The 14370-nt window shown below is 40.6% G+C and overlaps 1 protein-coding gene across 2 annotated transcripts in view; it reads left to right on the top strand.

Annotated features, from left to right (window-relative positions):
- The window catches only part of GLRB (glycine receptor beta), a 52208-nt gene extending 43452 nt beyond the window's left edge, over nt 1-8756 (top strand). For both annotated transcript variants that reach the window (XM_075499254.1, XM_075499253.1), the window contains exon 9: nt 6154-8756. In XM_075499254.1, the coding sequence (XP_075355369.1) occupies nt 6154-6450 (297 nt within the window). In that variant the 3' untranslated portion in view covers nt 6451-8756. The remainder of the gene's footprint in view (nt 1-6153) is intronic.
- Nucleotides 8757-14370: the final 5614 nt, after the last annotated feature.

The following is a 14370-nucleotide window of genomic DNA, read 5'->3' as shown; positions in this document are numbered from 1 at the left end:
AGATTGCACTGTTAACTATAGCAACACCTCTCGATTTGAAAAGTCACATTTTCATCAAGCCCATTTATAGAAGCTGTCCCCCACAGATAATGTGCTGATGACTGGAGAGAACGTTTGCTAAAAGAATGGCTCTGGCAGATGATGAATAGTGCTATGCAAGTGGTGGTAATAGCTCTAAACCCAGTTATTTTTAAAGGCAAGTAGTGCTATTGCTTGCCTTATCTCGTCAGAGCCACATCTAGGCTCTGAAACCTGATATGGGTTATGTTCATCTCTGCTGATTTCTAATATACCTGACCACTGTGGTGACCTGATCTTCCCATATTGTCTTTTCCCCTCGTGTGGCACTCCAGACTCAGATTTTTCTTGTAGAACCACCAGAAACCCAGTTTACATTTTATGTTGTACAGAAAACCACAGGCTGCTATCTATTTTAATAGTTCCTGACAGCATTTCAGGTACAGGGTAGGTACTTTCTGCTCTAGTGACTCACGTATCCATCCTTGGAGATGGTTCAGAACACGACTGTAAAAAGGCCCCGAGCAATCTGCTTTGAGCAGGGGGTTGGACTAGATGATCTCCAGAGGTCCCTGCCAGCCTCAGCTATGCTGCGATTCTGTGGCATTTTATCTATAAATATTTTTTGTGCCGTACTTTGCAGTTAGTGTGGTAATGAGAATTTGCAAGGAATATAATATTTGGAATGTGATAGCAAATTCCTGCTGAGCTCCACCAGAAAACGTGCTCAGTCTGAATACACACTACTGTTAAACAATCATTACTGTATTGATGTTCTACATCTATCATTATGGCAAGAGCAAGAGAAGAGCACAAAACAAGTGGAAGAAAGATTAATGACAGAGTTTGTTAGAACTACTCCTTCATCTTGTATGGAAGACTCTTACACAACTGGCAGCACTAGTGACAGATCTGCATGCCAAAAGAGGTTGGGTTGGGTGCCGCAGCAGAAATGCTTTGATGGCAGAGAAGAGGTGCTGTGTAGGGCAGAGAATGCTGCGTTACAGTGGGGAGGCACTTCAGCCTGAGGGACGCGTGCTGAGCTTGACAGGCTGCCAGTGCTGGAGCATGTTGGAAGCTTCGCTAGAAATTGTGGACAATACATTTCTGCTCTCAAAATTTCTTGAACCCAGAATGATGGCATTTTATATTACACTTCATCCTGACGGATAAAGAGGACTTGATCACAGGATGAACAGTGAATTGAAAAGGATCTTTATTCTATTTGCACAAAACAAATTCAGTCGAGTCCTGGTATTTTTGGTGCTGTGAAAGGACAGATTTCACAAATTTGAAAACTATTTTTCTCATCTGGGTGGAAGAATTTAAACAAAAAATATGAATGATGCTGGTGAGCTATCTAACAATGTTCGAAACAGCTACAGACCAGAAGGGAAGCTAAAGTAATTTAAAAAAAAACCCCAACAAACAGCACAGTTGAAAACAGACTCCCCAAAGATTGAAAACTAACTGAGCTTCAAGCATTTCTCTTTTCTTCTCACTGGCAAATAAATTGATAGCAATTAATATAAGTTGAAGTCCAGAAAATAGGTGTAGATAACAAAAGGGATATAAGCTTAGCATAACTGAGGGCAATAGGAGGTTACTTTGCATGTATAGCAAAAATACAAAAACCGGTAACAAGAGTATTGGTCCAATACTAGAGAGAGATGCTGTAAGTATCAAGGATCAGCAGAAAAGGCAAAAGCGTTGAACAAATATTCTGCTCTGTGTTTGGGGAAAAGCCAGATATATTCAATCAGATGATGAAATAGCTGTCATTGACAGTAGCTAATGAGGATGTTAAACAGTAGCTATTAAAGTTAGACATTTTACAGTCGAGATTTCAGCTTAAGTAGCATCTAGGATTTTTTAAAGAGCTGGTCCATGAGTGCTGTGGAACATTAATGTTGATTTTTTAATAAATCCTTTAAAACTGGGAGGGTTCCAAAAGACAGCAAGAAGCTAACATCGTGCCAGTACTTTTAAAGGCTAAGTGGCATAACATGAATAATTATAAGCCTGACATCAATCAGTGGAAAATATTGCATAGCTAACAGGGAGCTGAATAATAATTATTATTCATAAGTATTAATTATCATTAATAATATTCATAATTCAGACCCATGTTAGCTAATAAATTTAAATGGGTCAGTGAAATTAAAGCTGATCTGTGTTTATTGATTTAATCAAACTGAATATTATCAATTAGGTTGACAGAGGGAATGATGTGGAGGTAAGAAACTGAAGACATTTGACTTGGCTTCTTCTATCGGCCTGGTTACATCATCTGAATTATGCAAAATCAAGGTTAGATTTGTTACCATCTGTAAGTGCCAGCGGTTAATCAGACTAACTATAGTCGTGCCTTGTGACTGAAAATTGAAGCCAAATAAATTCAGGTTAGAAATAAGGTACATATGTTTGTGAGGAGCAAGGTCATGGAAAAAATTCTTCATTCGGGATGTTTTTAAAGGAAAATCTGGTATCAGTGGTTTGGGCAGTGAACGTGGAGAGTGATGAGGAGCACCAGAAGCAGCAGGGGCGGCGATGGGGAGCTGGTTCCCCCGCCCTGCCCGTCTGCATGCGCAGGCACCACTTCTTCCTTCTTCGCCTCTTTCCCCACTTCCTTACCACGTCATTCCCCTAACTCCGCAAGCGAAGGCTTTCTGAGCCAGGCGCGGTGCTGCCGCAGCGCACGCCCGGCGCAGCTCTGGGCACCACGGCACCCAGGGCAGCGGCAGGTGCTGAGCTTGGCGGTGGGCACCCATCAGCCTGAATGTTGTAAAAGGTGAGAAGGGATCATCGCAAGGGGCCTTCTGGCTTCTAGGAGTCATTTCGAGTGTTTCTGAGCTGTTCATCAAAAGGCAGGTGTCCTGGCCGACATACCAAACCTAGACAAGGTGTCCCAGTCCTGGGAGAAAGGGGAACCAGGTCTGTGTTTTGGGCCAAGCCCCCAGAGCCATGTCACCTTCCCGTGCCCTCCTCAGCCCCGCTGCCTCCATGCTGGAGGGACGAGGAGCAGCTGCCCGGCTCCATCGGGACGTGGGGAGGCCCTGCGCTATTCCAGCAGCCTTCCCTTCCCAAACAGCTGCTCCCCATCCCCTGCAGGGGAAAAGCCATAGATCTGGTGGAAGCATCCTGCGGGCTGGGTCTGGCCCACAGCTCATGGTGCTGAGGCAGGATAAGGCAAATGATATTAAATCTTTTCCAGGGCCAAGTTCTGTGTCCGGATGAAGTCAAAAGGATATAAGATTTAACAATGTTTTGCTTTCTTTACGAGTCTTCAGTGTAGTACTCTAAAGTCAAGTCCTGCAGTAACATTTTCCACAGAAATGGTTCCTGTAGCCTTTGGTAAGTGTCAGGAATATTGTTACGCTTCTAGCACAAACCAAGACAGGATGAATAAAAAGCAGATAAACTACTTTTAATATGTATTATCTGACTTTGTTTAGGGAAAGCTGTAGGTCGACTGAAGCAAATTTAAATTAAAACAACAGAAAAATTGGAGAGTTGAAGAGATGTGTGAGAAGAAATTTTAAAATATGTCTAGGCAGCGACTGAATGTAGAAAATAGAGCACATTAGATTTGTAAAGCCAGGGAAATGAAAGAAATTATTTTTAAAAGTAACATTACACTTACTAAAGAAAAATTTGGGCCAGGTGGCTCCTACAAGGGAAATGGTGTCACCCTGATAAATCAGTACTACAGCTGACACTAAACGAAGCAGAGCCCTGTGTGAACATGCTGCGAACAGCCCTCTGCTTCTAAGGCACAGGTGACCTAGAAGCCATTCCCTCCATTCTGTGTCCCGCAAGTGACTGAGAACCGGCTTGTAACAGCCTTTAGGGGACCGCTCTCTAGATACTGCAGTTGGAACAGGAATGTTCTGTATCGTAAATGAGAGCGCTTAGGCTACATTTAGTGTCACTGAGTTTTGCAATATATGGCTGGTAGTATGAGGAATGGACTACAAACTTGCAAATCCAAAAGGAGGCTTATAATTTCATACACGATTCTGTTTCTTATAATGGCTTTACTAAATCCTAGTAGTTTTGACCATGGAAAAAATGTAATATTCCTGTGACTCTTCAGTTAACATGCACCCCAGTCCTGCCAGTTGCCCTTTCATTGCACAAGGGTCTGCTTTCTGTCTTTATGACCCATATCGTTGGGTATGATCCGATCGGAAGGAACCTCTCGGATCACTGAGTGACAGCCCCCATGTCACCCAGGGTCACATAATCACGTTCATACATGTCTCGATCACCACCTTACTAGACAGTTTGCCCCTGCTACTCCAATATTGAACACTGTCCCAGACTATCAGCTCTTTGATGACTGCGAAACAGATGCAGGAAATTTATATACATAGTTTTGCCTTACCATCGTGGAACACCTATCTTGTTTTTCTTCTTTTATAACGTGTAATCTTGGTTTTGTTATGTAACCTGCACCTCAGTTTTAGTGCACTGGTTTCAAAATTTACTGTTTCCCTGAGAAATAGAAGTCTGGCAAACCTGGGGAGGTTTGCCACTCCTGGCTGAGGGAATAGTGCCGTGCTTCTCTTCCACCTACACCAGAATCAGCCTTGTCAGTAGTGGGAGTCAAAGCCCCAGTCGAAGTTTAGATCTCTTCCTGACTGCCACAGATCTTTTCATCCAGGATACCTTGACAGTTGTCATAGAGAAGCTAATAATGTTCTCCAGAATGTTTTTCATTCATCCGTAAGTCTGGTACTGCATTTCACTGTTATTATTTTAATTACAAAATGTGATGATGCAAATATCCTGAACCATCAGCCTAGAACTGCAGAAAACTCAGGGCTGGAGAGAGCTGAGAGTAAAATGCCTGAAGGCTTTGTGGAGGAGAGATAAGCTACTGGGAAGGAGGGATAGGCAGCTTTTGGAAGAACCAAGTTTTATCATATCTGTGGCTCCAGGAAGCCCTAGTGAAACTTATGTTAATGTCAGTTGCCCATGTGTATAACCTGATTTGTGAAGCAGCATTCTTTCCAACTAACTCTCAGGTTATATATGTGAACAAATGGCTTTATTAATAATGCAGTTAAGTTTCATAACCCGTATTCTTTTTTTTTCTTTTTTTTTTTTTCCTGCTTTACTGTATATGGCAGTTGAAATGAAACTTTGGGAGAGATTTACTCAAGTCACAAAGCAGAGTACCTTACAAGTAGTCTCCTCAAGCTCCTTGAACAGTGTGGGGGTGGTCCTCCTAGAGATTTGTTGTACCTGAAATATAAACTTTATGAAATCCAAGGAAGCAAATGTAGGAGTACTTTTTTCTCCTCAAACACTTCAGTTTGAAGGGCACCGTGTACTTTTTTTCTTTTAAATGTTAATTGTATGGGCCAGTACGATTGTCTGATCTGTAAAAGAGAATCATTCACCTGGGGTTACCCCGTTAGCACAATAGTACTTGATCCCCAAGAGCACTGATGGAGCTGTAGGAAAGACAGGTATTCAGCTGCTGGGTTTAGATTTCCCAGTTACACAGTTCTCCAGTGTACCGATGGGAAGCGCTGAGAACGGTGTTGCATCTTTGTTACCTGCCTTTAGAGAGGCACCAAGGACTGCAGGTACAAAGAAAGTGCCTTCTGGCCATGCAAGGTGGTCACCCTAGGATGAGCTATAGGATCTTGAGCTGGCTACTATGTAGAACCAGAACAGACTTTAGCTGTTGCATCAAACACTGATTTTTAGGGTTAATTCTAACTGTAGCTTCCAGGCCGCAGAAAAATGTGAGTATTGAATAGTATCTGTCCTGCAAGTTCATCAGCACAGAACTGATTTCCAAAAATACTCTCTCCAGAAATATTCTCTGCCCTTCTATCATCTTAAAATGAAGGAGTCTAACTATAGCAGGTTGCACAGCATGAGGCACCTTGTGCATGAAAAATTACACAATTATGAATGTTTGGATTAGTTTATATGATTGACTGATCATCCTTAAGTACTTTATAACGAAACCATTCAGCAAATTAGGCTGATGTAATGTATCCCTATCAACAAGTAATTTCCTATATGTTTGTTTGTGGTGTTCTCTAGCAGCTGCGTTAAGTTTGTTAATGAAATATGGTGCGTAGATCATGATTCCCCTCACTCTTTATTTCATAGGTTGGTGAGACCAGATGCAAAAAAGTTTGCACTTCAAAATCTGATCTGAGATCCAATGATTTCAGCATCGTTGGAAGCTTGCCAAGGGATTTTGAATTATCGAATTATGACTGTTATGGGAAGCCCATTGAAGTCAACAATGGGCTCGGGAAATCTCAAGCCAAGAACAACAAGAAGCCTCCTCCTCCCAAGCCTGTCATTCCATCAGCTGCAAAGAGAATCGATCTTTATGCAAGAGCACTGTTCCCTTTTTGCTTCTTGTTCTTCAACGTCATATACTGGTCCATATATTTATGATAAATCTTTTATTTATTTTTTTCATATGTGTAAAATATATCCCATTTTGTTACCCCTTCCCAGTCATGAAGGCTACTGCGTGAAATTATTTGCATTTGCAAAGCAATATGTTGCATTTTGATGCCATGCGATTGTACGGAACATATGGCATCTGAGATTTGAATGAAAGCATGACACTGCAATGTCTGTGCTCCAACCAACGTTGTATATAAATGTACAGCATACATCCTGCTTTAGGAATATATATGAAGGACAATGCATACTACATTATAAAGCTGAATAATGCTCTTCAGTTATTAGTAACATACAGAGATTTAAAGTGTTTCTGACAATGAAACTGATGTGCACGTTGAGTATTATTAAAATCAGTATTCTAGTATATGTAGTATTTAACAGCTTTTCTGCTGACTTCCAGAGGAAAAAAAAACCAAACATCTTGTTCTTGTATAATTTTAGACGGTACTGTTGAAGAAAAAGCTAAGTTGTAATTCATATTATTTAGACTTTGTAAGTGAAGGCAGCATTGAATAAGCTGATCTTGTCTCTGTGGAAAAATAAAGATCAGATAATGACTAATTTTGTAAAATCAGCTCATTTAGGAAAAAAACAACAATTGTATTCATCAAGCAGTCACACTTAAGTGTGTGAGAATATTATGACAATAAAACATTGGGCCAAATTTTGACTGCTCTTTCCTTAGGCACAAACTAGATACAATATGTCAAAAACAGGCCACTTTCTAAACTAAAGGTATGAGGAGTTTTGGAGAAACATCACAAGATGCAGTTCAGTATCGGGTTATATTATACTTTTTTACATCGCTCTGTCCTCTGGCTCATCTTCTGTAGCGTCTGGCAAGCCTGCAGTATATAAGTCACAATTGGTTTGTTGTTGCATCAGGTACATCTTACTCGATTTGTTTTGCTTATCCCCTTGAAAGCTTTCAGTTTAAACAAACCAGTTGTTGTCAAGATGAAATCCCATTTTTACCACTAGTTATACTTTTTTTGTTTGCCAGTTGTAGCACAGATGACCAAAGCTAACACCTAGCCACCAGGAGAAGTGAAGAAGTGTCTAAAGGTCTAAGGGGCTGAGACTTTTAAATATATCATGAGTCTTTGTGCCTACGTGTTAATTAATGGCTGCCCTCACCAGCTAATTGATTTGGCTGCTACTTTTTGGAGAATAAGGTCCTATGCGTGAGTCCGCTCTGACAGGAGACTGCTATCCATTTTCCAGAGGAAACCCCGTGACATGGAGACTACAGAAACATGATCTCCCCCGGGTGCGTAGGGCAGGACCCGTGGTCTCCCATGGGTGCCAGGGTACACCCCTTCGTACGGGCAAGTCGTGAGGTGAAAGGCAGCCAAAAGAAAGCTGCTTGTGTGTAGGCATCTGAGTAGCGTGTGTTCCCTGGGAACACACAGGGACCGTGCCTCAGCCCTTGTGAGTGTGCCATAGGGAAACATGTCTCCTCTTGTAAAGCTGGGGCAACACAGTTAGTTAAAATATTAAAATAAGACAGTTCTACTAACTTGACAATTCATAAAAGGAAGTACGGATTACTGGCTCTTCGTAGGTGAGGAAGGGACTGAATTAAAGACCTGAAACCTTCCATAGTGAGGAAACAGGCACAATCACACTTGTTGTGCTACATTTCTAGCTCATCCAGGATGTGCTGAGCCAATGCAGGCCACAAGCGGACTGTTGGATCCCTTGGGGATTGCCCACCACCTGAATGTTGTCCACATACGGCGAGCCTGCGCAACCAGAAGGTCAAAAGTGGGAATATAAAAAAAGCGAAGTATGCCATGCTGGCTTCACTGGGCATCTGGAGGATCTGCACGTGCCCCGGGTTTTTTCTAACCACTGCCACTTTGTGATCAACGCCCTGGTTGCAATGTTTCGTGTTTGGGTTGAAAAGATCTGCTCTTCGGAATATGGCCACGCGCTTTCCGCCAGCTTCCTGGCCGCTTCCTCGTGGAGATTTCAGGGAGCCACTTTACCAGGCGGCCACAATTTGTCCTTTGGATTTCTTTCCGATCAGAGGAAATGGAAGGGAAATCACAAATGTTACTGAACTGTGTTGAACCAGAGAAAAAAAATTATATCTTTAAGGTCCAGTTCAAAGTTTCAATATTTCTGTCTGTTGAAGGTATTTACAGAATTGTCAGAGACTCTGAGAAGCAATAAGGATGATTCAAAGAGAGGAAGGAAGGGAGGGGTAATTTTTCTATGTAAAATCAGTGCTATATTTATAGACATTATTTATTCTCATACTTGTATTTTTTCTTACAGTACTGGAAGGCAAGAAAATAATTACCCTGTGTTGGAAATTATATGAATTTTGGAAGATAATTTCCTTGTTCGAACTCTTATTAAATGATTTATCTGTAATTAATGTCCACATTCTATCTGTATAATCTCAATTATAGATTTTATTGTTAAATTAATCTTTGTTCCTTCTTGCTTTCCTGCTTACTTGACGGCTTTTGTTTTTTATCATAAAACATTTAATCAATACTACATTGTCATTGCTTTCCAACCCACAGAAAAGGAAGCAAAAGGAATGTGTATTGTTAAGATAAAGGCTTTTTGTTCATTACTGCACAAAAACTAAGGACAGAAGCAAAGTTTAACAGCAAATTTGAAACAAAATTTAAAATAAAATAGTATCAGCTATAAAGTATTAATTTTCTTTTTACTTACACTAGATAATATTGCAGTGTTTGTATTATCTCAGAATATATTAACTTGTCCTACTGAGCACTAATAATGGATTTATTTTATTTTTCTTCTTTCCACTAAAGGTCATTGAGAGTTTTGCATACCATATCACATTATGGTCCTCCAGCACCCTCTAGTTGTAAAATTCTGCCTGTTGACTTATTTCCAGAATGAGGTGCAAATATAAAGCTGTATAGGGAGTATAGGTTGTTACTTAACAGTGATAGTACGAAGGGAAAAAAATATTAATAAATTAAAAATAAATGGACATAAAATCAATGGACAGCTATAGAAACTTGCCATGCAGTATGAATTTAAAATTGTAGAAATTAAAGACATTCAAGTAGCAGCAAAGGTGAGGCTCGTGAAGTACCCATTAGTAACTAGATTAACTAGTCATGAGGTCTGAACAAACTGCATGGCAGCAAAATCTGTTTCTGAGGGAGAGACCATCTGTGTTTCAGCTGACATTTACTTTAAGTTCTCCTGTTCACTGGTCGGAGAATTACAAATTTTTGTTCTACCCTTAACATAAACCTCAGTATTTTCTTGGCTCTTAAGCATCGAGGGGTAGTAGTTCCCAAATAGTTCATTCCTTTCTTTCAAAGTGTTATGGCCCTTTAGATATCTTTCTGTTTCAGGATTTTAGAACACGGACACTGCATCAGGAATTTCCACGGAGATGAATTAATTCATTGCTTAACTGCATCCACAAATTTAAGCTCTACAATAAATAAGGATGTGACTTGGACAGTATATCAGCTGCTATGCGTTAATTCCCTGGTCGGATGTGTGAAATGTACGTGTGGAGTAATCCACACCTTACTTTCCCATACTGGTTCTACCCATGTTTGACACCCAGTTTTAGGAGCAGCTCTGTAGTGGGTTTTGGCACCTCCTCTTTTTTCAGTCTCACGTTAATTCTAGCTGAGATGGCGTATGTGAGCAGTCTGTCTTCTGAGTGAGGGAGGGAGGCTATTTCTGTAAGTGCAGCGTACAGAAGATTGACCACTTGGAAACATTGCCAAGCAGCTTTCATTCTTCAAAGTCTTCAAATTAATTTGGACTTGGTAACAGGAAATGTGGGTAAAGAGACAGCGTCTTCACTGTCCTATTACCCATGAAAAAGAAAGTAGCAACACTGCCCTTTGGGGTAGTTTCAATGAGTGTGACCCACAGAGGCTGATCTGGTGCATAATCATTTTGAAGGAAATGCACTTTCAAGTAATCTTTATTTGAAAATATTTCGGTCTGAAGAGACAATAACGTAAGTAGTCTGTCACAGCTGTTAAGGTAATCTATTAAAAGATGTTATAATACAGCTGAGACCACTGGTCTCTTCTTCAATTAAAGCAGCTTACTGTTATGGTTATTGGATGACTTGTGCTGTGGATGTTTATAGAATAGGTAACAATAAATTATTTATTTCCAAGGCAGTGCAACCTGAATATATGCAATGTCAAGTGATTTTTCAGGCTATAGAGGTAACTTAGTGCTGAAATGAGTACAGCTGTGGTGCGTAGCAGATAAGGGAATGATAGGACACTGTTACTTGATGCTTTGGTGTAGTAATTCTGGGATTAGAGAAGATAATGTGGAAAAAAAAAGAAATTCAGATACTGAGAGATTGAATAATATTTTTGTTTGTGTCTACAATTTAATTTAATTGTGTCTAACAATTTCATTGCTCCATATAGTAGTAATATGCTATAACAGTTACCTTCTTTATATATGAAGAATTACTAAAAAAAAGGAAAACTTAAGCTCATCTGTGGTGCCAGAAAGATACAGAAACTAGTTCTTTTTGTAGGAAGCTCTGCACTTGAATAAATAATGGAACATACAGAAAACAAAATGCAGTTTTAAAGACACAAAATTCTCATTGTTGTGGTTTTGTCTATACCATTGTATCAAATAAATCACAAACAATCTGGGCTGCTTGCAGCACTCCCTTGCATTTCGACTTACTCAGGAAAGTCGCCCGCCCATCTACCTCCGAGCACCTGTCCTCATTCCTTCAGTGGGAATAGTGTCAGCAGACATTTAAAAAAAAAAAAATTACATGGCTATTTTGAAGTGAAGTCTTTCTGAAAACCCTTCATTGCTATGAATATGTCTACACTGCAGTCACTAAAATGTCTGCAGCTAATGCAGTCTTACCCAAATTAGCTTTAAACTAGCTGACTTGGGGACGGCTGGCAACGTAGCCATGGTAACAGTGAGCTCGGGCTGGGAAGCCTACCTGCTGGCGTAGGAAATGAAAAAATATACTTTGGTGTTAACCCCCACAACGCTTTATGCTGCCTTGGCTATTATGCTCAAACAGTTGGTTTAAAGTTAGCTCGTGTGGGTGTTTATCAGCCTGTGTCTGCGAAATGTAGATGTACGTTGTATGACGCATTGTGTGCTAGAACTGAATTATTTTTTCCCACTGGTGATGTGATGCCACTGTAAAATAATCTCTCTATGGGTGTAGATGACATACAGGGTTTCTGCCGTATTTCATTTTGTGTGCGGACAAAGTGTTCACTGGTGGGGCCAAAAATGAAACTCATTTTCCTGAACCAATGCACGTGTAAACGAATGAGCTGGATTCACCTGCTTGAGCATGAAGGAGGTTGCCTACTGAGCCTAGGTCATAAGACTATCCCTTTTACACGTTAAAAGACCCATTCTGTTTAAAGTTCCTAACTCTAATAGTGGATTTTGGATCATAACCTTTTAAATGAATAATGAGACTAAAGGGACTAGTGAGACTAATGAGACTAAGTCTATTAAAGTCTTTTTTGACTTCCAGGTTGTTCGTGGAGGTCAACCGTGGTTTTGAGGGGCACTGATGGCTTTTCAGCATGGTGTTTCTCAACACGTCAGTGCCCATCAGGGTTCTGGAGAACAGCATCGACTGACTCCTCCAAAGAAGGAAGGTATTTGAAGGGCCTTCAAGCTCACTAGTCAACTCTTCTTTGGAGTACTGAGGTAAATCTGAAGTCTGTCTGGCACCATTTGCTATCCACAGAGAGAGCAGGTACATTAAGCACGTGTCTTTTAGTACAAGAAAATTTACGGTCTTTCCCCTTATTTCCTGAAAGTATGGTTTACAGTGATGGAAAACAACCAGTAAGGCAACGTGGGTTTCTAAGAGTTTCTATCCCACCAGGCAGTTGCTTAAGCCACATAATGTGCTTGGAAGGGAAGAAGTATGGGGACTGCGGAGTAGAAAGGATAAGGTTTTGGATAACTGTTCTCCACCTGATGAGTTCTTCAGGCTGTGGCAGTGGATAGTGTGGCTTTTCTTGTGTGTATCTGTGTATGTCTCTTTCTTTCTATGAATAGCCACAGTCAGGGTCATTTTTCACTTGAGGAAGCAAACTCAAGAGCTTTGTGGGCCCAAGAAACCCTCCTGAGTATAGCAGGTCAAGTTGCTGTACCACTGCCCCCTGCAAAAACCTTTCAACTCAGAGGAATCCTTCTCTAACGCCATAAATTGCAAGAAAAATCCCTGCTGAAACTGCGACTGCTGCTGAGCGGAAAAGCTGTGTGTAGGCAGCCCCTGTGTTTCCACCTTCTTTCTGTAGCATACATCATGATAATCAATAGCACTGTTTAGCTTTTCTGTTCTGCAAAGCGCTCCTTTTATCAAGACTGAGTTATTTCCTTGGCAATACGCTTCAGCTAGCCTGCCTTTCATCTCCATACAGTCAGAGCAAAGATCCTGCGCGCGACTCTGACGGAGTTCATGAAGGCATCATGAAGGGTGATGTTCAAGAACAGATGAACGGTAATATATGAGACCTGGGACTCCCTTGTTTCTCAAATGTTAACATTATCCATGTTATCCTATTTTAGTTATGTCCCTATAACTCAGAATATCGTGTTATTTGGATAATACCTCATGACATGCGTTATATTTTTGAGTGTATTGGATCATGAATTTCTTGTCAAAAGCAGAATACAAAAAAAGTAGTCCACGTGACTTTTTTTAAAATGTTGATTTCCTCTATTAACCTTAAAACTTGCATTTGACCTAGAGGCTAGGGAAATACATTTCTCAGTGTTTAATAAGCCTTACATTGTCATAACAGATTTATCAGTGTCTCAGGCAGACTCGTTCTTTCAGATTAATTTGTTTGTTTCTTTGACTCCCAAAGGCCAGCTCATTGGAAAACATTAATCTGAAGACTGGCTATTTCAAAGGCATAATACTGACAGGAACTGACTGTAAAGACTAATGGTTTTGACCAATACCACTCTGGCATCAGTTTCTGCTTTTGACAAAGCCTATCTTGCTACCTGCTCCCGCTTCTGACTAATCCTGTTTAGCCTCAGCCTACTGGAGGGTGTAAAATCTTTGTAGGCTTTTTAAAATATCTGTCTGATCGTGTCAGCTTCTGAGGCAGCTCTGCTTCCATTTCCCTCCTGGATGTGCTTCAGGATCAGGCTATTACAGAAACAATCTTCTTTTTCCAAGCAAATACAAATGATATACAGCATCCACCATGAGCTATAATCTACTTCATGGAATTAAACTTTAGTCTTTACTTATTAATTCTTCATATTTTCTAGTTGGTTGTTTCCCCAAGGTGAGAACTTCTTAAATAAATAAATTTCTTAAATGAATAAACAAATGTGCATAGCAGCAGGAGAGGATCACATCGGCCCTGCTTGTTTTCTCTGGACTTAAAGCTCTGCCCTTGCTGTGGTCTTAAAGCCAAGAAGGCTTCGGAGGATCCACTGCTGCTTAAGTCGTTGTGGCTGCCCTACAGAAGCATGGAGACAAGACAAGAAGACATAGAAGACATAGAAGACATAGAAGACATAGAAGACATAGAAGACAAGACCCCCTGCGAAGGACCTGCCCTATGCAGCTGTGTTCAGTGCAAACTAGGCAAAGAAAACACAGCTAGGTTTCCCAAAGCCTGTGCCTTTGCAATAACGTGTTCATCACATTTTCCACTTGACGAGTTTTCTTGCAACAGAGAGGCACTTTATTTAGAAAAATAACAACGACAATGCCATAGTAATATTCCCAGACACTGCAGTTGCATGGGAGGATTTTACACCACTAGTGTAGAATACGGAATATTATGAATTTCACCATGGGAGATTGTAAACAGAAAATGCGTATCCAAGTTGGCAGCACTTTATTACCTGTTACCCATAAGCATGGCTTTATTGCTTTATTTATCATATGCT

The sequence above is a fragment of the Mycteria americana genome, chromosome 4 (genome assembly GCF_035582795.1).
Source record: "Mycteria americana isolate JAX WOST 10 ecotype Jacksonville Zoo and Gardens chromosome 4, USCA_MyAme_1.0, whole genome shotgun sequence".
NCBI lineage: Eukaryota > Metazoa > Chordata > Aves > Ciconiiformes > Ciconiidae > Mycteria > Mycteria americana.
This window is presented reverse-complemented; position numbering and strand designations above follow the sequence as displayed.